Below are 23,158 nucleotides of genomic sequence, written 5' to 3' on the forward strand. Positions count from 1 at the left end.
ACTAGACGAACCTTTGTTGGCAAAGTAATGTCTCTGCTTTTGAATATGCTATCTAGGTTGGTCATAACTTTCCTTCCAAGGAGTAAGCTTCTTTTAATTTCATGGCTGCAGTCACCATCTGTAGTGATTTTGGAGCCCAGAAAAATAAAGTCTGACACTGTTTCCACTGTTTCCCCATCTATTTCCCATGAAGTGGTGGGACCAGATGCCATGATCTTCGTTTTCTGAATGTTGAGCTTAACTTTTCACTCTTTTTCACTCTCCGCTTTCACTTTCATCAAGAGGCTTTTTAGTTCCTCTTCACTTTCTGCGTGATTGGCAAAAGAGATTGTGCAGATATGCTTAAATGACGAGTCTTGAGATGGGGAGAGTATCCTGCATTATCTGGTTGGGTCCAATGTAATCAAAAAGCTCCTTATAAGAGAAGGCAGGAGGAGTTAGAGAGAAGACCATGTCACTCAGGGACTGGAGTGATGCCCTTTGAAGATGGAGGAAGGAGACTCAACCAAGGAATACAGGTAGCCACTACAAGCTGGAAAGGGCAAAAAAGGCAAGGGGGGGTTTTCCCCTAGAACTTTCAGAAGCTGGCCTCACTGATACCTTGAGCTTAGTCCACTGAAACTGATTTTGGACCTCTGGTCCCAGAACTTTCAGGAATAAATGTATGATGTTTTAAGCCATCAAGTTCATAGTAATTTGTTACAGCAGCCATAGGAAACTAAGACAGAGAGTGAAGCCAGGTTCATGATGTAAGGCATTAGTGAAAGGCTTCAAGCTGAAGAGTCAAGGCATTAAGGGGCATTTTAAAAAAGATAACAGATGGTGAAATGTAGAATGGACTACACAGGCATGAAACTGAACAAAAAGAGGGACATGAGGATGCTACTTCAATATTTCCTATGAGCTGATACCGTAAAGAGATGCAATTTTGAGAAATGGATAGAAGACACCTGTTAAAGAAATATTTAGGTGCTAAAAAGAATAAAACTTTGTAAATGGTTGAACGTGGAGGGGGGAGGAGAATATAAAGAAGGGCTCCTCACTTTATATTTTGGCCCATCAATCTGGTTCACAAATCAACTATGTGGTTCACGAATCAATGTGGTTCACAAATACAGAGAAAAGAGATGATCACGGAATATCCAGGTAGAAATGGTAAACACTCACAGACAAATGGGTTTTTTAATTTCAGGGAGAAAGGAAGGATTTGAGATATGGGTTGAGGTAGATACAGAAGAGAATCACCCAGCATCAGTGAAGATGAGATGAACATTAAGGATGAAATCCTGAAAAATGACCAAAACTTAAGTGATTTCTTTAGAGGAGCGAGGGCAAAAAAGAATGAGAAATAAAGGCCCAAGATTAATAAAGAGAATCTGAACAGAATACCATCAGGAACACCAAAGGAGAGAATTTACAAAAAGGCAGATTTGGCCAACAGGAACAAATTCTTCTGCCGAGATAAGATAAAATGATAGTTCAGTTTTAAACTAAACTAAAATGATAATTTGGTTTAGTTTTCTATAGAATAGAAAACAGAAACTCTGCTTAGAAAGTCCTTAGTTTCCTTCTCCAGAGTTATTTCTGTAGTGTAACAGGGTTGGAAGAAATTATTTGAAGAGTGAAAAGAAGTTGAGGAAGTAGAGAAAAGATGTACAAACTACTTACTTAAGAAATTTGATTGTGATGTGTTGTGGAGCTAGTGGTAAAGAACCTGTCTGCCAATGTAGGAGATGTAAGAGACCCAGGTTCGATCCCTGAGTGGGGAAGATCCCCTGGAGGAGGGCATGGGAACACACTCCAGTATTCCTGCCTGGAGAATCCCATGGACAGAGGAGTCTGGCGGGCTACAGTCCAGAGTGGCACAGAGTTGAACACGACTGAAGCGACTTAGCACAGCACATGTTGAAAGGAAACAGTGATAAAAAAGTTGCATATTTATAAAAATTTCATTTTTTTGAAAATAGAAACTCAGGCTGAAGAGGCTGTAGAGATGAAAAAGGAGGAGACCAATGAGTGAGGACTAAGAGGAGGCAGAGAGGGAAGGAAGCAAGGGCACAGGGGGAGAGACTCAGCTGAAAAGGAAGAACTCACTACAGTTCCTGAGGCACGAGGGCAAAGGATAAGGAAGAAGATGGAAGTGAGTGTAGAAGTGGAGAGATCAAGGTTGGAAAATTTCAATTCAGATAATCTTTATATGCTCTGTTAAAAAAGAAGAGAGACTAATCTTAGACAATGAGAAATGGGAAGCATCTTTTCTGACTGGAGTTCCAGTCAGACTTGTCTGAAGACAGTCGAAGTGTTAGTTCAGTTATGTCTGACTCTTTGAGACCCCATGAACTGTAGCCCACCAGTCTCCTCCATCCATGGGATTCTCCAGGCAAGAATATTGGAGTGGGTTGCCATTCCCTTCTCCAGGGGATCTTCCATGACCCAGGGATCAAAGCTGGGTCTCTATTGCAAGCGGATTCTCTACCACTGAGCCACAGGGAAGCCCTATCTGAAGACAATTGGTCCTAAATATTGGTCTGACCAAACCATATAGTGCTTGTATGACACGTAAGTGTCCACTGAAACAAAGGCTGCCCTTTGAAGATCTGGTCAAAAATATCCATCTCTAAGGACATCCCTCGTGGTCCAGTGGTTGAGACTTCACCTTCTAATGGGCTCAGTCCCTGGTCAGGGAGCTAAGAATCCACATGCCTTGTCACCAAAGTACCAAAACATAAAACAGAAGCAATATTGTGATACATTTAATAAAGACTTTAAAACAGGTCCACATCAAAAAGATTTCATATCCACCTTTTATTCTCATCAGGCAGGCATACCTAAACCATTTCATGTGTCTGCGATAAAACCCACATAGGAAGTCATCACATGAGAAGGGCCTTTACCACCACTCCCCCCACCAACAGCAGCAGCAGCAGCAACCAACACTTGTTGAGGGATTGTCCTGTGCCCAGCTCTGTGCTGGACCCTGGGATTTTAAAGTTGAATAAGGCATAGAACCCACCCTTGAGAAGCTGCATAGTGACTTAAAGAAAGAGAAGGAAAGTCTTTAACTCATATGCCTGACCTGAGAAAACCTCTCACATGAAGGGAGACTCCGAGGATCCATAAAGTGTCAGAGCTGGAAGGCACCATGAGAGCTTTACAGGGAAGGTGCTGATAGTTAATTGAATAAACAAAGTTGCCTGGCTGATTCTAGACTCCCAACCCCTAGTCCTATGATCTTTCCACTTCATTTCACCCCTGACAAACCTCCTTTCCTATTCAATCCATAAGCAATTTTAGGTACCTAATCATAGGTACAAAAGCAAAGAACAGAAAACCCCTTTTCACTGGAAAGTTTTAAAGTTAGAGCAGGTAAGAACCTATAATCAAAGGACTCGAGTCTAAAAAGGTGTCACTTTATGTCATGGCAGGTATAGTCCCCTCAGAACACTTGTCATCACTGGTGTATAAATTCCATTTTGGAACAACAGTCCCCAGAGTGCAGAAAAGCAGAAGAAAATCTTCCTTTGTCTTATGTACTTATAATTCTTAATCAGTAGCAGGCTTCACGCTTTTGGAATAAAAAGAAATTAGTGCCTAGAGAGAAAAAAATATTTTAGTGTAAGAATCAGACCCAAGGATAAGAGACGCAAAGTGGGTGACACAGAGGTCAGATTTAGGGGTCAGCTGGGGGGTAGGTATATGTGGACAACTACAACAGATCAAAATAGACATACTAAAGTGGTTGAATGGATTTTAATATCTATAACACGCAAGGGCTGATATACATCATATTTATGGGAAAATAAAGCCAACAGTTGGACTGTGACAAAACCAGCTCCTGTGTGCAAGAATGGCTTGAGATCAAGAGGGATAAGGGCATAATGCCAAGGCCATGGACAAATGTGCCTCTTGGGCTTAGTGAGGACATTACAATGCTCAGGAGAGATGCAAGGGCAGAACCAGGAGTTCTGAGGAAGGTCAGACTTGCCTCTCCCAACAGTCCCAGAGCCTGGCAATCCTTGAACCCCTGGCAAACAGAAATGGAGGAGGGTTTAGCCCTTTGGTTCAATCAGGAGGCTCTGGCGTGGAAACATAAGAAAGTTTTGCCAGCTGGAACTGGTCTTATCGAAATGTGCTTACATTATACTCCTTTCTTGGCAAACTGGAATCAGAATAATTTTAAGATGTTGACATTTGAATGGAGACAAGAAGTCTGTGGTTGTGTCTTTGAGCTTACAGGAATCAGGACCTGGTGGGGGACAGGAGAGGAAGTCTGCAGCCCAGGCACAAGCCTCTTGCCTCTTTTGGAAGAAAGTGTCCAGTGGAAGGAGAGGCTCTCGTGCCTCTACTACCTCTTAAGCAAGACAAAACAGAAATCTGTGTGGAGCTCAGAGAACCAAGAGTGTCTAAACCATGGGAGCACATTTTCCCCACTGCAGCCCTGCTGACAGCAGAGGGTCCCTAGTCTCAGAGAGAAGCTCGGTCATCAAATCTTAGCTTGACCTACTTCTTGAGTTTTCATTGTGCTCATTTCATCACTTGCCCTTTAACAACTCACACCTCCATAATTTGGCCTCATCAGAATGCCGTGAGGATAAGCTCAGATGAAGAAATTCCATGAATGGCAATTCTAAACCAAGTCTTGCTCAGTCAGAATACAAATTTACCAGCCAGTACTCCTCCTCCACTAGAAGGTGAATTCAAAAGGTTTGAGAAATTCCAGTTCCTTATACATACTTGGACTGAATACTAACTTGCCATCAAACACTGGACATTTGTGAGACTGTTATCCACAGCTATATAAACACCCGGGGCAATGGAGATTTCCTCATAGCACAGAGCAGCAGGAAAAAATGCTCCTAAACACGGGGCAGGATGGAGTGAGAAGGGGTTTGCTATGCAGTTAGTTACTGGAAGGGGTTGCCAGCCAGCGCACGATGGGATTGCTGGGGGCAGGAAGTGACAGGGAGGCTGCAAGGCTGTTCTTTCCCCCCTACTGCAGAAGAACGATCTAATACATTGCCTGTGCTGTGGTAGCGGGATGAGTGGTGGCTGGTAAAAACCTTTAGATTACTTTCTCTGCGTGAACCAGTTCAGTGACCAGACAGCTTTGACTCTGTGCTGTATCTAAAGTTTGCCCAAATTCCTCTGTTTTGATATTTAGCTTTAGTAACCAAACCTTGACAATTCAAAGGATAGAAAACAGCATTGAGGAGAATTAAACCTTCACCTCCAGACTCCCTGCATTTGGTCCCATAGATGCATGCAGGCAGCCAGGGCTTGTACAAAGCATAGCACTTGTCAATGAGCAGGTCACTCACCTTTGCTGATGTCTTCATATTCCAGCCAGAGTCGCCGCTGGACCTGCTTGTTTGGGTACCAGATAGAGCAGGATTCCTCAAAGCCATAGATAGCTTCCTGGATGTAGTGGTTGCCAAACTGGTCCAACAAGGTTACAAAATCCCCACGAGATGTAGCCCCGTCCAGGGAGTGGAGAGCATTGCTGAGGGCTACGGAGAAACATCACCCAGGATTAAGAGTGAGGATTCATAATATGGGCATCCCGGATTCTCAGGCCCTCCAGCCTCAAATCTGCAAGTGCCACGTGGCCCAAAGTGATGCTGGAGAGCTGGCTGGAACTATCGGGTGAGTCTTTCCAGGTAGCTGAAGCAGACATTTCAGTTCCTAAAAGAATATTCCTTCAAGCCAATTGGTTGTTAACTTTGTACAAGTTGAGTAAAACATTGTCACATCTCTACCACCCACCTGCTTAAGTCAGTTTTTTTTTTTTTCCAAATCACAATCATGACATTAAATCAACTTAGTGAGCTCAAATAATAGCATTAAAAATGAAGGAGAATAGCATAGTTTAAAATAGAAACACAAATACCAGCAGAGAACATTTCCCATCAGAAGATGAAATATGGCTTCATGAAACTTCTGTTGTGTGTATGTGGGGGTGTGTGTATGTAGAAGGTCACAGTGTAAAATGTATTTTAACTGTGTGTAGGGATCAAAAAAGTCTGCAGGATTTTGTTCTTCATGCAGAGACATTGGTAATGGAAAGACAATGGAAGACGAATAAAAAGGAAAGTCACTAAAACACTGCTTATATCTATTTAGGAAAAAAGTATATAAAGACTGGGAAATGGCAAATGGAACAAAGAACCTGTTTGGCGCCTCACTCGCCTCCCCAGACAAATCTTGGATTTGCTTTCCCTGTTTAAGAGAATTATGTTTATCAGCAAGATAATCTATGGCAAATTTTTCAAACCCAGTATCTTCTCTGACCAACGTTGTACAGCCTTCCTTTTGACACACCTGTGTCCTGTCAGGGCAAGGCAGAGCATGGCTGAAGCTTAAGAACCCAAGTGCAGACACCCATATCATCCATGATGCCATGTGTGGCTTCGAAAGGCATGTGGCAGCAGAAATACCCGACTGTTATCCCCTGGTAGGCATATAGCATCTGGGCTGAGTGCAAATGAGTATGTGCTCAGGGTAGGGTCTCTATTGCCATGTTTTTCTAGGATGAAGAGTAGCTTATCTCATTCTAGGCGTTTTCTGCACCAGCAGATTTTACTTCACTAATAATCCCTTCTTGCCAAGAACTCTGGTGATAGAAAAGATCTAAACCCCTGTGTGTACTCTGGAGATATTCTATATCCTTAATGCCTCTTCTTTCTCTCTGCATCAAGCTTTACCTTTAGCGAGTATATGTCTCACTGCTCTTTCTCTCTATCCCTGACCTTCCATCTCTCTCTCTCATTGGCCCTAAAGCTCAGCCTCCCTGTTGCCGACCCTGAGTCCTCTCACCTGTCTGGTCATCCTGTGTCAACAAAAGCATTCAGCTCTAGTCCCCCTTCCACTCAACACAGCGAAGCCAGACTCTGGAGCATAAAGCTCAGGTTTGGAACATTCTTGTAGCCTCCGAGCAAGGAGTGGAGTCACGTTCTTCTAGTCCATGGGGCTGAGGTGAAATAGGGATGCAAGCCCATGTTAAGGCCGTTTTGTTAGATATTTCCTCTTTTGCAAACTTCACAGTGGGATTGCTCAAATGTTAGGAAAAACTTGACTCAAGGCATTTATCACTAAGGTTTGAAGAATACTTACACAAGATGCCTCACTGTTCTGTTTTGGAACAATTTATCCTAAGTAAGTTTAGAATTCACTGTTTCTTAACTTACTAGATACAGATATAAAGACATAAGTATGTGTGTGTATACACACACACATATATAGTAGATAAATCTATATCTACCTATCTTGTTTACTTACTGTTTAGAAATCTTTGCTGTGTTTAGTCACTACATTGTATCCAAGTGTTTGTGACCCTGTGGACTGTAGCCCACCGGGCTCCTCTGTCCATGGGACTTCCCAGGCAAGAATACTGGAGTGGGTTGTTTTCTATTTTTCTTCACCACTTCCCCTTTATTGCCCTCTTTCCCGTATTTCTTTCAGCAGATAGAACCTCTAAAGTATACTCTTTGCATTTGGAAAATTTTATTCTGTCAATTTATAAAAAGTCTGCTTTTGTATGACCCCAGGAAAAATGATAAAGTAGGTGCTCATCTTCCATGGTTCCCACACTGCCCTTTCCATCTCTTCTATCATCCAAGATAGAACTTGCAATTTAATCTATGCTAAGAAAATGATCCCATTCCACACATTTGCCCTGAAGGGTGAATCGAGTGAACAGGTTATAGATCTTGTGAAGTGGCTACATTTTTGGAAGGCATCTTCACCATGGATAAAAGGTTTGTACCCTGGGGAAGGAACTCCACACCCCGGGGGTGGGTGACGGCTCACAGCTGCGCTCACCCTGAGAGACGGCCACTTGGTTGAGCTTGATATGGTACATCACGGAGCGGACCTTCCAGTGCTGCAGCACGGGGTATCCGGACACCTCACTGAAGTTCACCATCCCTAGGGACAGAGGAGATGAGGGCTCAGTGCGGGCAGTTGATTCCTAAGTCCCAAGTCTTCTGGTTAGGGCGTGTAATCGTGAGAAAATGAGAAAGTGTGTTTGGATGCAGAAACTCTCTGGAGTCATAGTAACAACAGCTATAAACCTTTACTCGGTGGCAGGCATTTGGCTGAGCACTTTGTATATAGTCACATGATCCTTGTGAGCTGGGTGCTCTTGTTTGTATCTTATAAATGAGGAAATGGAAGCGTAGAGAGGGTGTTTGCATAAGGGACCTACACAGAGCCAGACAGAGTTCCAGGTGTGTCTGAGACCAGGCCTGGGTTCTCAACCTTTCTCCTCTGCTGCTGCTGCTCCTAAGTCACTTCAGTCGTGTCCGACTCTGTGTGACCCCATAGACAGCAGCCCACCAGGCTCCCCTGTCCCTGGGATTCTCCAGGCAAGAATACTGGAGTGGGTTGCCATTTCCTTCTCCAAGGCATGAAAGTGAAAAGTGAAAGTGAAGTCGCTCAGTCATGTCTGACTCTTAGGAACCCCATGGACTGCAGCCTACCAGGCTCCTCCGTCCATGGGATTTTCCAGGCAAGAGTACTGGAGTGGGGTGCCATTGCCTTCTCCCTTCTCCTCTAATACTCCCTTAATAAACTTATATGAAACTCTAGGCTTACTGGAACACACAGGTTTTTACTCTCTTTAATAGCTGTAGTAATTGACTCAGCTCACGTTCCTGATAACATTGATTTTTGTGTCCTATTTAACTGGTTTGTGTTCAGTATTAAGGTTTTAATTACTCTAAAGCTGATAATGCTGTTTTGTCTTTACCAGGAGCGACTGTATTAGCATAAGTAAGTTAGTAAGGGGCAGGAATGGGCCCTATACCAAGGGTTCCCAACCTCCAGGATCTAATACCTGATGATCTGAGGTGGAGCTGATATAATAACAATAGCATATGATGATTATTTTTATCATTTCATAATCATAATTTGTTTGATAATATTATTATAATTACTATCAAACTGATATAATTAAAGTTAATAATAGTAATAACTTTATTGTGAAATAAAGCACACAATAAATGTAATGCATTTGAATCATCCTGAAAACAACCCTTAACCCACCTCCCCTCCCAGCTCTGTAAAAAAATTGTCTTCCATGAAATCATGAAAATGGTGCCAAAAAGGCTGGGGACCACTGCCTTCTACTGAATGTCATCAATGTGCCAGACATGCGATAGACACTTTATGTGTGGTCCCTCTTTTATAAATGGGAAAACTGAGGCTCTGAGAAGCCAAGTTACTTACCCAAGGTTATTCTCAATTAATACACCCTGTATAGCCTCTTATTGATGCTATAATGAGCTGTTCTTGCTTGAACACCTTGGAGAAAGAGTGGCATTCTACTGGAATTCTAGTCATTACTATAAATGTAAAATGCTACAGAAACAAAATAATTAGGCCATAGGAAACAAAGAAATCACCTTGCTAACTTTAGAAAGTCAATTTTAGCTTCATTTCTCTGCCTAATGTATACATATGTGTATGTGTATATATATATATATGTACATATGCAGATATAATGATCACAGGTATGATAAACTTAGATAGTGAGTGTGTCTGCATAAATATAATGGCAATAACACACACACAGTGAATTGTCTTGCCATTTTGACCCATGCTTCCTTTGAGCTAAATCAACTAATTTAGTACCTAAACTGGATGAAGAGTGGGCGGGATTAATTAGCTGCTTGTCAACTCCAATCAAATTAGCTAAGTAATTGCCAAATTTCCATTTCTGTGTGAATCATATGGGAATAATTATAGATAAGAAAAATGGGAAAAAAGGTCAGGAGAGGTGCTTACTGAATCAATTGCTTAAATTTGATCTCAGGTAATCAAAGATAAGTTACTTGAAACTCAGAAAAGGTTTTCAGTATGCTTCCTTTCAGATGCTCTTCTTTTAGGGCATTAAGCTTTGTGATGCCAGTTTTACTTCTGCATACTCTGGCTTTTAGCCTTTATGTTAATCGGAGAAGCATAAAAAGGAAATTCTAACTTTACAAGTATAAGACTGCAGTCACAGGCCTCCAAGGTATGTTTTCTTAGAGTTATAATGTGCATGTTTTGTAAAATTGTTCTATGAAGCACACGTTCTCTAGTGATGCTAGCTCATCAGCTTGCTGCTATTTCAGAAACTCTATTAATAAAAAGATAGCAAGCCTGATAAATAAAGATTGTTTTCAATATATCAGAAAACATTCCCTTTAAGGGAATTGTTTCCTAGCAGGAAAACAAAAGGGCAGGGAATCAGGAGGTGGGACCTGGCCAGGGGATCTAGTGGTTCCCAGCGTTGCATCTGTAAAGTGAGCAGCTGAGCTGAGATGACCCCTGGCCTCCTTTTCAATTCTGTAATTCCAATCAGTGTGATTTGGGGTTCGGCAACTCATTTCTTTCAGTTTTTGTATCTGAAAAATAGGGGATAATAGAATTCATCCAGGCTACTTTATAGGTAGGTTATCAGGACAAATAAAGTTACAGGTATAAAAGCCCACAGAGAAAATATGAAGCATCATGCAGATCATTACCCCTAACTGGGTGAACCTGACATTTGTTAACTGATGTTTTTGTTATAAATTCCCAGGCCTTAGTTCAGGTCAACAGAGGGAGGAAAGCAGAAAGTAAGCTTGGATGTTGGGGGTGAGCAGGGGTGACAGTGTCTCACACTCAGCCACATTGAGCCAAACATCTGAACTCCATTACTTCACTGCTAAACAGCAATCTACCGAGTGCATTTACCCTACAGCACACTCAGGGAAACAGTTACGTAACTGTGAATGCTCGGGAAATGATGTTCTGTGCTCACTTACAGATAATACTTCCATTAGTTAAAAAGAAAGGGATATTTTAAAGTATGTATTTTCTTGCTGAGTCATAGGGTTCTTTCTCAGTGTGCCCTTGCAATGCAGTGAGTTTTAGTTTTTTCTTTTATTATTGTTTGGGATACTTTTGTGAATGGCTTTTTTTCCAAACAAAATATCTATTTTCTCAAGAAAGGAGATTATTTTTCTGTTCATATGCTTGAAAAAAGAATGACTTAATAGAACTGTGTGAAAGAAAGGAGGAAAGGAAGAAAAGAAGGAAGGAAAGGAAGAAAAGAGAAGGAAAGCAAGCAGGCAGGCAAGGAAGATAAGGAGGAAAGAAAACAGAAAGAAGGAAGGAGACAAGGAAGGGAGGGAGGAAGAAAGAAAATAAGGAATTTAGTCTACTCCTGTTATTTTATTGAAATGTCAAGGGGATGTTTAATCCCCAAAGCGCTAAAGATAAGAGTCTGCTTCCTTTGGATGAACTTGAAGAAATTCCAAAACAGCCCAGAGCTCTGAATCTTCACATAGGATTTCTTGATTATGGCACGCAATATGCCTATGGATGTGGCCTCCTCTACCTCCTTGGTCTGCCTCTACACTCTCTTCTTTTCTCAACTGAGAGACTGAAAATCAAATGGACAATAGCCAGGCCACATGAAAACTAGAACTCTGACAATCTACAGCAACCAGCCCAAGAAGCGAGCCTACCATCTCTAAGTCAGACTTGTAGGAAGTCAGACCACTATCTATTGGAAGTTCAGCAAGCCAAACAGTAACTCCTGTAACAATCAAGCCAAAATCAGCAGGACTTGATTAAGACTTGATTAATAACTGACAGCTTCCCTAAGTTTTGTTCTTGCTTGCAAGTTAGGTTCCACCAGAGAGAGTCAAATACATCTCCTAAACATTTACCTAAGAATACCTCCCTCCTGGTTAGTTGGGTCACCTACCTGCCAACAGCCTACATGCCAATCAACGCCTATCTGAAGCCCTCCTTTTTTTCCACTTTACAGCTTTCCTATTTCTCTGTCTCTTGGTCTCTGCAAAAAAGCAGGTGATGGTGGCTGACTCCCTCGCTGTGTGTAAGTAGCCTTCACTTGTTCTCATTTTGTTGGTCTTCATTTATTTCCACACGCTTATAACACCCAAAAGGCTAGTAAAGCTTTGAGTTCTTAACTGTTTTGATAAGGAGGAAAGAAGTCTGCAAGATAAAACACATACATCAGTAACTTTCCAGTATATATATATATATATTTTTGGCTGCACTGGGTCTTTGTCGCTGTGTGCAGGTTTTCTCTAGTTGTGGAGAGCTTCTCTAGTTGTGGCACGTGAGTCAGTCTAGACTAGGTCCCCATTGTGGTCCAAGAATCCCTGAGGGAGCCTGAGATCCGTACATGGAATATTCAAGGTCCTGCCTTTTCCAGCTACAGAAAGCATGGGTTTTCTTCATATACTTTGACCCAAACAATATATCGAAATAAATTGAATGCAGAGGTGAGAATTCAGCTGTCTTCTATAAAGTCAGCCCACCAGGGCTTCCCTGGTGGTTCAGACGGTAAAGCGCCTGCCTGCAATGCGGGAGACTCGGGTTTGATCCCAGGTCGGGAAGATCTTCTTCGTTGTGGTGTGTGGGCTTCTCATCGCAGTGGCGTTTGTTGTGGAACACGAGCTCTAGGGTGCGTGGGCTCAGTAGCTGGGGCACACAGGCTTAGTTGCCCGGTGTCTTGTGGGATCTTAATTCCTGGGCCAGGGATCATACCTGTGTCCTCTGCACTGGTAAGCGGACTCTTACCACTGGATCACCAAAGGAAATCCCTCCAGTACTTTCTTTAAGCCTATAATTCTGTTATGTGTAAGAGGATTCTCTAGTTAAATAGACTAGGGAATTTCTGGACTAAGTAAAAGGTGTTTCTTTAGGGCAGGACTTCTTGGAATCTCTTCCATGCTCAGGTGTTACAAATTGCTGAGAGGTTGATGCTATAGTCTTTCCAGAGGAATTTGAAGATAACCTACTTATGAGTGGAGCACTGTTTTTTCATAAAAAAATGAAATAAAATGCTTGAAAATGCTGATATTGAAGAATTTGAAGATCATTTTTTGCTCTGAAATCTTGTGAGCTTAAAGTTTTATGGGGATTTAGACCTATAATAGTGCATAGTGAGGCACACTATGACATTCTCTGTATGACTCTCAGGAAAGATATAATTAAAATGCTACCAGAACTAGAAAATAAATATGGAAGAAATGTGGTCAATAGTCTCTTTAACTGATATTTTTTTTTTTCCCAAATATTTATTTATTTGGCTGGTCTTAGTTGTGGCACATAGGGAATTGTTTTACTTTTAGTTGTGTGTGTGTGTGCTCAGTCTCTCAGTTGTGTCTGACTCTTTGCAGCCGCATGTACTGAAGGAGAAAACAGACAGAGCCTGACTCCATCTTAGGCCAGGCTGCGAACATTAGGCTACACGCATGGTCACCCTCCCAGTGGATTCTGAACTTTGTGCCCGGTGTCTATAGAAATGGCATACCAACGGAAAACCAGACTCCCCAGATAAAAGAGCCTCAGGACTTGGACTTGGACTCCCCGTTGCCTAAAAGAATATGCTAATTATCTCTGTAACAGAACAAAGTGGTAAATTCCATTATGTTTATCGGGCTATGACCACAGGCCTATTGATAAATACCCACTGTTTATCTAGTCTTGTGACACATGAATCATGGGTTAACTTTGATCATATCTCTCTTTTACCTTGTCCAGGCTAGTTTCAAGGAATTTGGGGAGATGGGTTTGAACAAGTACACTTAGGGTATATAAAGTTTTCACAAAAACTGGTCTGGGTCCTTGGCCAAGAGGAGACTCTGCCTTGGGCCTGCCGGTGTAATAAGCTGCACTCCACTATCTGCATTGTCCTTCTGAATGAGTTTGTTTACCGGAATGTGTGGCTACAACAGTACTGCAGCCCGCCAGCCAGGCTCCTCTGCCTATGGACTTTTCCAGGCAAGAATCCTGGAGTGGGTTGCCATTTCCTACTTCAGAGGATCTTCCCCACCCAGGGAACAAACCTGTGTCTCTTGCATTGGCAACTGCAGCACGCAATTAGTTGCAGGATGTGGGATCTAGTTTCCTCACTAGGGGTAAAGCCTGGGTCCCCTGCACTGGGAGCATGGGATCTTAGCCACTGGATCACCAGGGAAGTCCCCCTTTTAACTGATTCTTCTAGTTATTCCAGGCTTTGAAAAAACAAGACTGATTCCTTCTTATGTCAAAGGAAATACCTACTCTTAGTCTAACTGGTATCACTTTTTAATCAAAATAGGTTAAAAAATAAAAGGCTGGGAATAAAATCAGCAGGTCACAAAAAATTCTCTCTATACTTTTAGGAATGCCATTGCCTCAAACCCTGAAAAAGGAAGTGTCCCACCAGGACATCCTTCTCCTTTGGCCTCAGATATGCCAAACCAGGAGGGGTCCAAGGACATGGGGAAGAAAGATATCTCCCTCGTGGATGAGAACCAAGTTTGGATCTTTTTCTTATTTCCAAAGATGGAGATTCAGACACATGTTTTCCTGATGTTTATCAGACCTGTTCTCCCCCCAGCCCCAAAGTTCAGGTCGCATCCAGGACTGCGTCCTCCAGCCTGGCATCTGAAGCCCAGCTCCTCACTTCCGTGTAAGTTCTAACCTGTGAGCAAGTTGTCCTGGTGACTCACTAAACAGAAGCCAGGTGGTTTAGCGGTGGTGTGGAGCCTGTCCCGCTTCTGTGTGCCATCTCACACCTCCTTTACAAGGCATTTTACACACGCTCAGGAAGTGTTTCTCAGCAAATGACATGGAAACAAGAAAACCAGATTGCCAAACACTAGCAATGTAGGCTGCAGTAATACACCCAGAGGTGCACTTTAATTTTTTCAGAGGAGTGTGTGTGTGTGTGTGTGTGTGCAGGCACATGTGCATGTGTGCAATATTTTAGAAGGCAGGTTATTTAGATTTATTTCCAGTACAGAAAATATCTAATTGTTTTCTCTCTTGTTCTCTTTCCTTCTGCTATAAGGGAGACACAATTTGGGAGCTTGAGTGTCCATATTTTCTTTCTCCTTTGGTATATTTATTTATTTACTAAACATTCATCTCACTATGCATCAGGAACTGCTCTAAAAACCTTACAAATATTTGTTCTTTATACTAATCCTATCAGAAAGGCAATGTTATAACACCGCTTTTTTACAGGTAAAAAAAACTGAGGCACAGAGAAGGTAAGTAACTTGTCCCAGATTGTACAGCCAGTGAAGAGCTGAGAACTGCTGTCAGGTTCCAGAGGCTGAGCTAGTAATCACTGCGCTATGCTACCTCAGATGGACCTGCTTTTAATCCCATTCCAGTCTAAAGGAATGTTTCAGACATGATATCTGAAAAAGGCTCACATTCAGTTCAAGCCATTCTTCAGAAAAGGGGGTAATAAAAGGGATAAAGGTCTAGAATAAGGAAGACATAGAATGGAGAAGGAAGAGGAGCATGGAGAAATGACCAAAGCTGACAGCAGACGAGCTCGTGTCCAGTCTTCTAGTAAGTGACGCCGAGTTCCCAGATGGCTGCGTCTTATGGGTCTCTGGAAACCTCTGAAGTGTCTTCTTTGGTCCAGGAAGCACTCACTGGGGTCTTCAGTGGCACAGAATGGAGAAGCATCCCCAGGTATGCCCACCTCTCCCAAGCACCTCATAACTTCATCCATAATGAGCCCAGGAGAGGAGTGCCACTGGGCTCAAAACAACATTGAGGAACAGGTGCCATGATCTCCATCTTACAACGGGGGCCATAATACCCCAAGAGACTGTGCTGTCTACTGTCACACAGCTGGAATGTAGCAGAGCTAGGACTCATCTGACAGTCAGACTCAGGGTCGTTTGACAACAAAGCTCTATCACTTTCTATTCCCTCACACTGCTCTCTAGGCGCTTGTCAGGGAAACGCAGCCATCCACATGACAGACATTCAGCCTGGAAGCCATCCACCTTCTCTCTACCTCTACTCTTGACCCGGTCACTTCCTCTAATCCATTGAGAACTCTTCACTCTTACATATCTATTATCTCATTTGTTTTCAAAGCATCCCAATAAAGCTAGCAGGGAAAGGTATTATTATGGCCATTTTGCAGATAATTATGTAATAATATTGGCTGTTTTACTGACAAATAATCCTGCTGATGTTGTTTTAGGACTGAGCTTTTAGCATGTATCAAGGAAATCACAGGCTTTGAAACCAAGATAAGCAAGGTTAAGACTCTTGAGCTCCTAAGGTCACAGGGAGCTGCTTGCTTCTGCCAGTTAAGTAAGGTGCATGGTACACTCACCAGTCAGGAAGTCGGGGTCTGGGGTGGGCTCCGAGATTTCCTCCAGGCACTGATTCTCCAGGGGGACAGTGGCCACCACAAGACCGTCTGGCAGTTGCTGGTCTAAACCTCGAGCAAAGTTGTTTTGCCTGAAAACAGAGGCAGACTTTCATCTCTGAGTATTCAGGTGAGCCCCAGTCGTCAGTGGGGGAGCTGTATCTCAACCCACGGTGGACCAAATATTCCCCTCGTGGTGAACCCCACTCAGTGTACATGTCTCAAGTAAGATTCGAGTGCGAGAAGTAAGGTGAGGGCTGGGGGAGATGAGAAACAAACCTGCTGAAAAGATCTACTTACAAGATAGAGAATATTCTTCCCTCCCTTCCAGTTCTTACTCCCTGAGCCCCTCTCCACAGAGCAAATGCAGCCACCACAATATTTCCCATGAGACCTCACTGCTTGCCATTGGCAAACGAGGTCCCAGGATAAGAAGAGAAATTTTATAAAGTCTACTGTCTGTAACAGAAAATGCAGCTGACTCTAAGAACTAGCTCGAAAATTGACTATAGGTTTTTTTCTTGTAAGAACCCAGACCCAGCTTGCTATCAATTGCTGGTCCATATTATAACACTTTCATCATCATCTTTACCTGAAATGCATGGGTTCTGAGGAAGATGTACTCAAATAACCTAAGCTAGATGAAGGACAGGGCTCAAATGGAGAATCTCCTAGAAACAGTCTAAGTCAGTGGTTTGAGACATTTTGTTCTCCGGATCCTTTTATACTCTTAAAAAATAACTGAATACTCCAAGTAGGTTTTTTTTGTATATCTATCAACACTTACCATTTATCAATTTCATATTCTAAAATGAAAGAAAATTTTTAAAATACCTATTGATCCATTTTAAATGATAGTAATAAACCCATTTAATATTAACTTGTTTTGAATAATGATGACAAGTGGCAATACTTTACATTTTTTGCAAATTTTTTAAATGTCTGACTTTATAGAAAACAGCTGAATTCTCACCTCTGCATTCAATTTATTGCGATATATTGTTTGGGTCAAAGTATATGAAGAAAACCCACACTCTCTGTAGTTGGAAAAGGCAGGACCTTGAATATTCCCTGTAAGGATCTCAGGGTCCCTCGGGGATTCTTGGACCAAAATGGGGACTTATTCTAGACTGACTCACATGCCAAGACTCAGAGGGATGACAGAACCTGGGCACTTTGTGGTGGCTTCCATGGAAAATCTTACAGTCCCTGCCTGGACAAGGTAAAAATTTACTTAACACTTTACTGTTCATGGTTCTTGGGTTCTGGAAGAAGGAGTATAAACCTAGAAAAGACCAGGGGGCAGGAAGTAACCTATCCTTTTAGGGTTGCATTTACGTGGATCCAAGATACAAGACTTTATGCTGGCTTTATGGCCCATCAGGGACAAGATTCATCAGCAGCCCTGAATAACCAGCTCTATGGATGTGGGGTTCACCTGAACGTTCCTTTCAGCACCTGCCCAGCCGCCACTTCCTTGGAATGGTTATTGTAACCAAAGAACATCTCCCCAAAGAGGGTCTGGTTCATGGGAAGCTCTCTGCTTTCCCCACAGTCACCTCCCTCTGGGCATGTCTCCGTGATGAGTTGGCAAGAGCGTCCGTCCACACCAAGCTTGTAATCCTCGATGCATCTAGCATAGTGGAAAACTCAAGATAAGAAGTTACTCCATCAATAAGCCATGCAGCCAACTCCTAGGTTGGGGAAAAAAAGATGCCTTCAGAAGAGTGTTGGATAGCCAAAGATTGTGAGTATCCTGAATTGATTTTGTCACCTTTATAACTCAGTTTCTTAGGTCTATAAATGGAGTCTCCTTGCATTATGTGATCATACAGAACCTCTCACCTTTTCTTCGCAGACAAGTGCTTTCCAGAGCTCTGCAGTTCTCTCTCCTCTATATGTATGATTTCCCAGATACGGTAAGAAACACTGGACATAAGCTTATAAATGAATTAACATATTTATCACCCACACCTTGGAAACCTTTTTTTTTTTTTAATTGGAGTATAGTTGTTTTACCATGTGAGTAGACACATTTAAATCCAAGATGTTCTAGAGCCTTTCTCCAGAACAATCTATATGGTCAGACCCTGCATTTGTTTGGAGGGTAATTAGGCAGCAAAAAGAATGACACTTAACAAATTAATAACCTTCTAATCTGGTCCTGTGACAAGTCAACTAAGAAATTAAAAAGATTGATCATCTTGCAGCTGTGTTCTGTTTGAACGTGTCCAAACGCAAGATCAACCTGTATTAACTCCCCTTCATTCAGAGTAGCCTTCCTGAACGAAATAGTTACTAGGACATGCTGTGTGGACACCTCCTGGGCGTCCTCCCCATTAAGCATGTGCAGTTACTTTAATGGAAGAGCAATACTAATGTTGGTAAACATGGGTCAATGACCCATAAGTCATTAATGGGGCTCTATTTGTAGTTCTAGTGAGAAGAACATAATTTGTTCCTTCAAGTAAGAAATATTTTGATAAAGCTGTCATTTTAAAAGCATATTGATTTAATTTGGGTCTCTCCTTAGAAGCATTCCAAATTTAGAATTTATAGATATTCATGACATTAAAACACATCATTTATTGCTATCTACAGTAAATGTTGCAATAAGATAAAGACCTCTGTTCTAAAGAGAGGAACAAATAATCATAGTTTTAAGTGCTGAGAAGCAATTTTATCATGGCAATACTGCTGCCCTTTACTGAATGACCTTGAATCAGTTGACTGACCTCTCAAGAGCTCCAGTTTCCACATCTGTAAAAGTGGGATAAACAGTAGCTGCTTTGTTGGGTTACTGAGAAGTTTGCATAAGATAAAGAAGGTGCCTAGCTTCTAATAGGTGCTCATTAAATGTTGCTATCCTCATTAGCAGAGGTACAAATGGAGCCTATGTTAAGGCAACGTTGTTGCAGCCTCCATTTACCATTTATATATCGCGTGAACAGGTGTAAGCAGAGCGCTTTAATTACAAGCGCATGTGATTTGGTCTTCCTAAAGAACCTCAAATCAAGGACTTCTTCTGGCAGGCTATATATATAGTGGCTTGGAGAGTGCTAAATATACATGTGTACCAAATCCTGATGAAATAGGAAAGAAAAGTCCAGTTAGGGACCTACTGCATGGTCTAAGCAACAGACTTGACTTGAGACCCACAAAGGAATGAAAGTTCCCTCTCAGTCCACCGTGAGCATCTCGACAACTTGCTCTCCCCCTGCCCCAGCTCCACCATTCTTTGTGCTCATGGCTGCACATTGCTGTTCAGCTGGCCAGTCCTGTCTGATTCCGTGCAGCCCCATGGACTGCAGCCTGCCAGGCTTCTCTGTCCTTCACTATCTCCCCGAGCTGGCTCCAACTCATGTCCATTGAGTCAGTGATGCCATCCAACCATCCCATCCTCTGTTGCCCTGGCTGTGTGTCCCACTGTAAACTCCTCTGAGAGGGAGGAGAACAGACCTCACATCCTGCTCTGTCTCCTACACGTGACACTTAACTCGTTTGTCTGCACAGAGTGGGTGTTCAGACACGTTTGTTAAATAAATGAGTGTGATGCAACTTTGGCTACATTTACTTCATTAATTGAAGTGGGTCAATCATAATGATACCATTATAGAGGCATTAAAATAGAGATCAAGCTTCCATTTATGGAATGGGATTTTACAAAAAAAAAACCTAAACAGGAATATTGCTCAATTGCAAAGAAAGAAAATAAAATGAAATACAATAAAATAACATTACTAGTCCGCTGAATAATGTTCTCATGATTATTATTCAAGGCAGGCACTGGCTTTTAGCAACAATCCAGCATAGCTTTATTCCTATAAACACTGATTTGCATTGCAAGCCTATTGGATTGTGAGATCCTTGAGGACAAGAACTACATGTCCTTCATCTTTGCAGCCCTGTGGCCAACAGGGTATATGGCATAAAATCAGTGCTCTCCCTGACAGGCAGGAGAGGAGAGACAGGGAACGAGGTGGGGGAGGTGAGCTGGAGGAAGAGGGGGAGGAAACCACGGCTGTAGAAGAACAGGCCAAATCTTTACTTACTTTATAAATACACCATGAAAATATTTTTAAATATAATTCCAGTCAGTGGTATAAATTTAAATTTTGAGGGAACTGCAGAATTTTTGAAAAACCAGAGAGGGCCTGAATTCTAGTGCTCATCTTCCCACTTAGCAACTCCCCAGTCTTGAGGGTCTCAACCTCACAGGTGCATTACTTATTTTTATCAACTGTAAAATGCTGTGGCATCGCCTGCCCTCATGGGGCGAGCCTTAGAACAAATGATGGGACCAAGCCGCTCCATGGGAAATGGCTCTTTACACTGAAGATCGTCTACGTCTGAGGGAGTATGGCTGCACCAAATGCTGGGACTTCAGCGGCAGAATTTAACCATGCCTGCACTCCCGCCTCGTCCCTTCTTTGATACGTGATTAGCTTTACATAATCTTCCCCAGGCTTTTGGACCACAGCATCCTATTGTCACAAAGCAATTAACACAGCACCACAAAACACAGTTTGGAAATTCTAGTGTAAGCTGGCAATGACTTAGGGGTTTTTCCCTCATTGTCTGTCAGTACTGACATGAGACTCCCTGAGGGTCCTCCCAACTCTGACTCTAAAAATGCTCCTCTTCCAGTCCTGAAGGCAGTTTCCTCAGACCCTAAGGGCTGGCCTAGGTCGACCAGTTCTCTGTGATCTACTTTTCTGAAAGTCCCACATCCCCGCCAGTAGGTTGGCCTTGAGGGCAGCTCAACTCACCCACAGAACATGAGGATGTTGTACACGGCAGGGTCATCTGGGAAGGGCGCCATCTGCTGCAGACACAGCTGCTCACAGCCCCCGTTGAAGCCATCAGAGCAGTCCACCCCGATGTGGCGGTCGTAGCAGCCGGAGCTGTCCTTCATGGGGCTGAGTCCGGAGGGACACTGGCACAATCAGAAAGCATCCACACAGGTGGGTGAGCCAGGGGCCGGGGTTCTCTGGGAACCAGAGTGTAGCCATTGATGCCTATTTTTAGCACTCAGACTTGAAACCGTCAACACTGGTAAGTCGTGCACGAATTTCCCACTAAGCTGGACTCCCTGTAAAAGCAAGGGACCTCTCGCTGCTTCTCCCTGGGCACAGATCACACACATCTGCATTAAAGCTGATCCCTCCAAGCAGGCTGGAAGGGAGCACGGTGGCAAGACAGCGCCGAGGTGCCCCGGCCTCCCAGCTGGGCCTTAGGCTGGCAGGAGAGTGGAAGCTGGATGGGCCGGAACTAAAATGCATTTGCAGGGATTCCTTTGGGCAAGGGGCAGGGAGTGCTGCTGTTTGGACTTTGGATTGATAGGACTTTATTTTTTATGTTTCAAAGCACTTTGTCAATGTTGGCAATGGATGGCGGTGTTGGAGAAAGTGGACTGAGTCAGGGCTGCGAGCTAGAAGAAGGAAGTGGACCTTCTCCATGACCTTGAAGGGAGGTTTGATGGCTCTTCTTGTGATGGTCCTGCCTCGAGGATGCCCTGGGGAAGATGCACAGTCAAGGGCGTGACCTCGAGGACCCACAGGGGCCACACTTGGGTTTGGGCTTTATCCCAGTTCCCTGGACACTCAGGGTAAAACATTTAGCTTTTTCTACACTGCCATGTCCTCCGTAAACGTCTCAAGAATGACAGCAAAGGTGGTGATCCAGGAAGAGATAACTGGTCAGGTCTCAGGGAGAACAGGGAGGCTTGGGGAGCAGTAGGAAGGCTCACAAGGCACCCATGGTAAGCCAGGCAGTGGCCAACATTCCTACGTCTTACTTATATAACCCTCACAGCATCTCATAAGGTAAGCAGGCTGATCATCCTCAATTTACATGTGAAGACACTGGGGCACAGAAAGCTTAACCTTCTAATGTCACATGGCTGATCACAGGAGGACCATCCTAAAACCCTGGCTGGCTGGCTGTGGAGTCCATGACTTGGTTGCTCCGTCATCACCTCACAGCCACATCAGGCTCTCATGCAACAGTCACCATAAACTGAACACTTACTAGTAGCTCTTGCTTTGTTACGTGCTAAGTCACTTGAGTTGTGTCTGACTCTTTGCGACTATAGCCTGCCAGGCTCCTCTGTCCATGGGATTCTCCAGGCAAGAATACTGGAGCGGGTTACCATGCCCTCCTCAGGGGATCTTTCTGACCCAGGGATAGAGCCTGTGTCTCTTATGTTACCTGCACTGGCAGGTGGATTCTTTACCACTAGCACCGCCTGGGAAGCCCATATTATTCTCATTTAACAGACTTGGAAACTATTAGCATTGCCAATTAACGCATAAACTTCTCACCTCACTGGACTCCATCTAAAAGCCAAAGGATATTTTTTTTTTTGCCAACCCGCTTCCTCTGTCTATGCAGTAGAGGCTGTATGTCTGCATTACAATGGATTCTTTCCAACAGGATGGAAGGAGACAGATAACTTGCCCAGGGTCCAGCAGTCTGTATGGGGCAGAGCTGGGCAGGTCTGTCTAGATCTGACCTACTATCAGCTAGCTAACACACTCCTTCAAAACTGGAACCAAACCAAAAAATGCCTTTAAAAACTCAGTGGAACCCTGTTAAACACTGCCCCTCCTGCCCTGCTGCCTGGCTAGCTCCTGCTCCTGGTTGCCAAGCATCCTGACCTAGTAGCCTGGAGCTGTCGCAGGTGTGGCCCTGAAAATCCACCTCCCTGCCCTCCATGCTTCCCAATTGAAGATCACAACAGGATCACACTGTTTGCTGATGCTAATTTTGCAATTTCCCAAACAAATGGCCCCCCCCACCAGGGGCCTGCCAGGCTTCCAGCCTGGTCCATCCCCTCTCTCCCCACGAAGCCAGCTGGAGTGCTGGAAGGTGACAGCATTTAAAGATGCTTCCAAGGGCTTCCTCGTGCCATGCAAACCCAGATGTTTCAGATGCTGGTAAACAAGCAAACGAAGCAGCTGAGGATTGCACCCCACATTCTGTTAGCCC

General features: G+C 43.4%; 1 protein-coding gene across 1 annotated transcript in view; it reads right to left on the minus strand.

Moving 5' to 3' along the window:
* Positions 1 to 23,158, minus strand: part of ASTN1 (astrotactin 1) — a 355,026-nt gene that overhangs the window by 82,547 nt on the left and 249,321 nt on the right. Inside the window, exons 12-16 of the mRNA XM_010850109.1 lie at positions 20,938 to 21,104; positions 17,607 to 17,801; positions 16,133 to 16,260; positions 7,819 to 7,923; positions 5,319 to 5,507 (exon numbers count right to left, since the gene is read on the minus strand). Of these exons, the coding sequence (XP_010848411.1) occupies positions 5,319 to 5,507; positions 7,819 to 7,923; positions 16,133 to 16,260; positions 17,607 to 17,801; positions 20,938 to 21,104 (784 nt within the window). The remainder of the gene's footprint in view (positions 1 to 5,318; positions 5,508 to 7,818; positions 7,924 to 16,132; positions 16,261 to 17,606; positions 17,802 to 20,937; positions 21,105 to 23,158) is intronic.

This window comes from Bison bison, unplaced genomic scaffold (genome assembly GCF_000754665.1).
Source record: "Bison bison bison isolate TAMUID 2011002044 unplaced genomic scaffold, Bison_UMD1.0 scf7180017864289, whole genome shotgun sequence".
NCBI classification, from domain to species: Eukaryota; Metazoa; Chordata; class Mammalia; order Artiodactyla; family Bovidae; genus Bison; species Bison bison.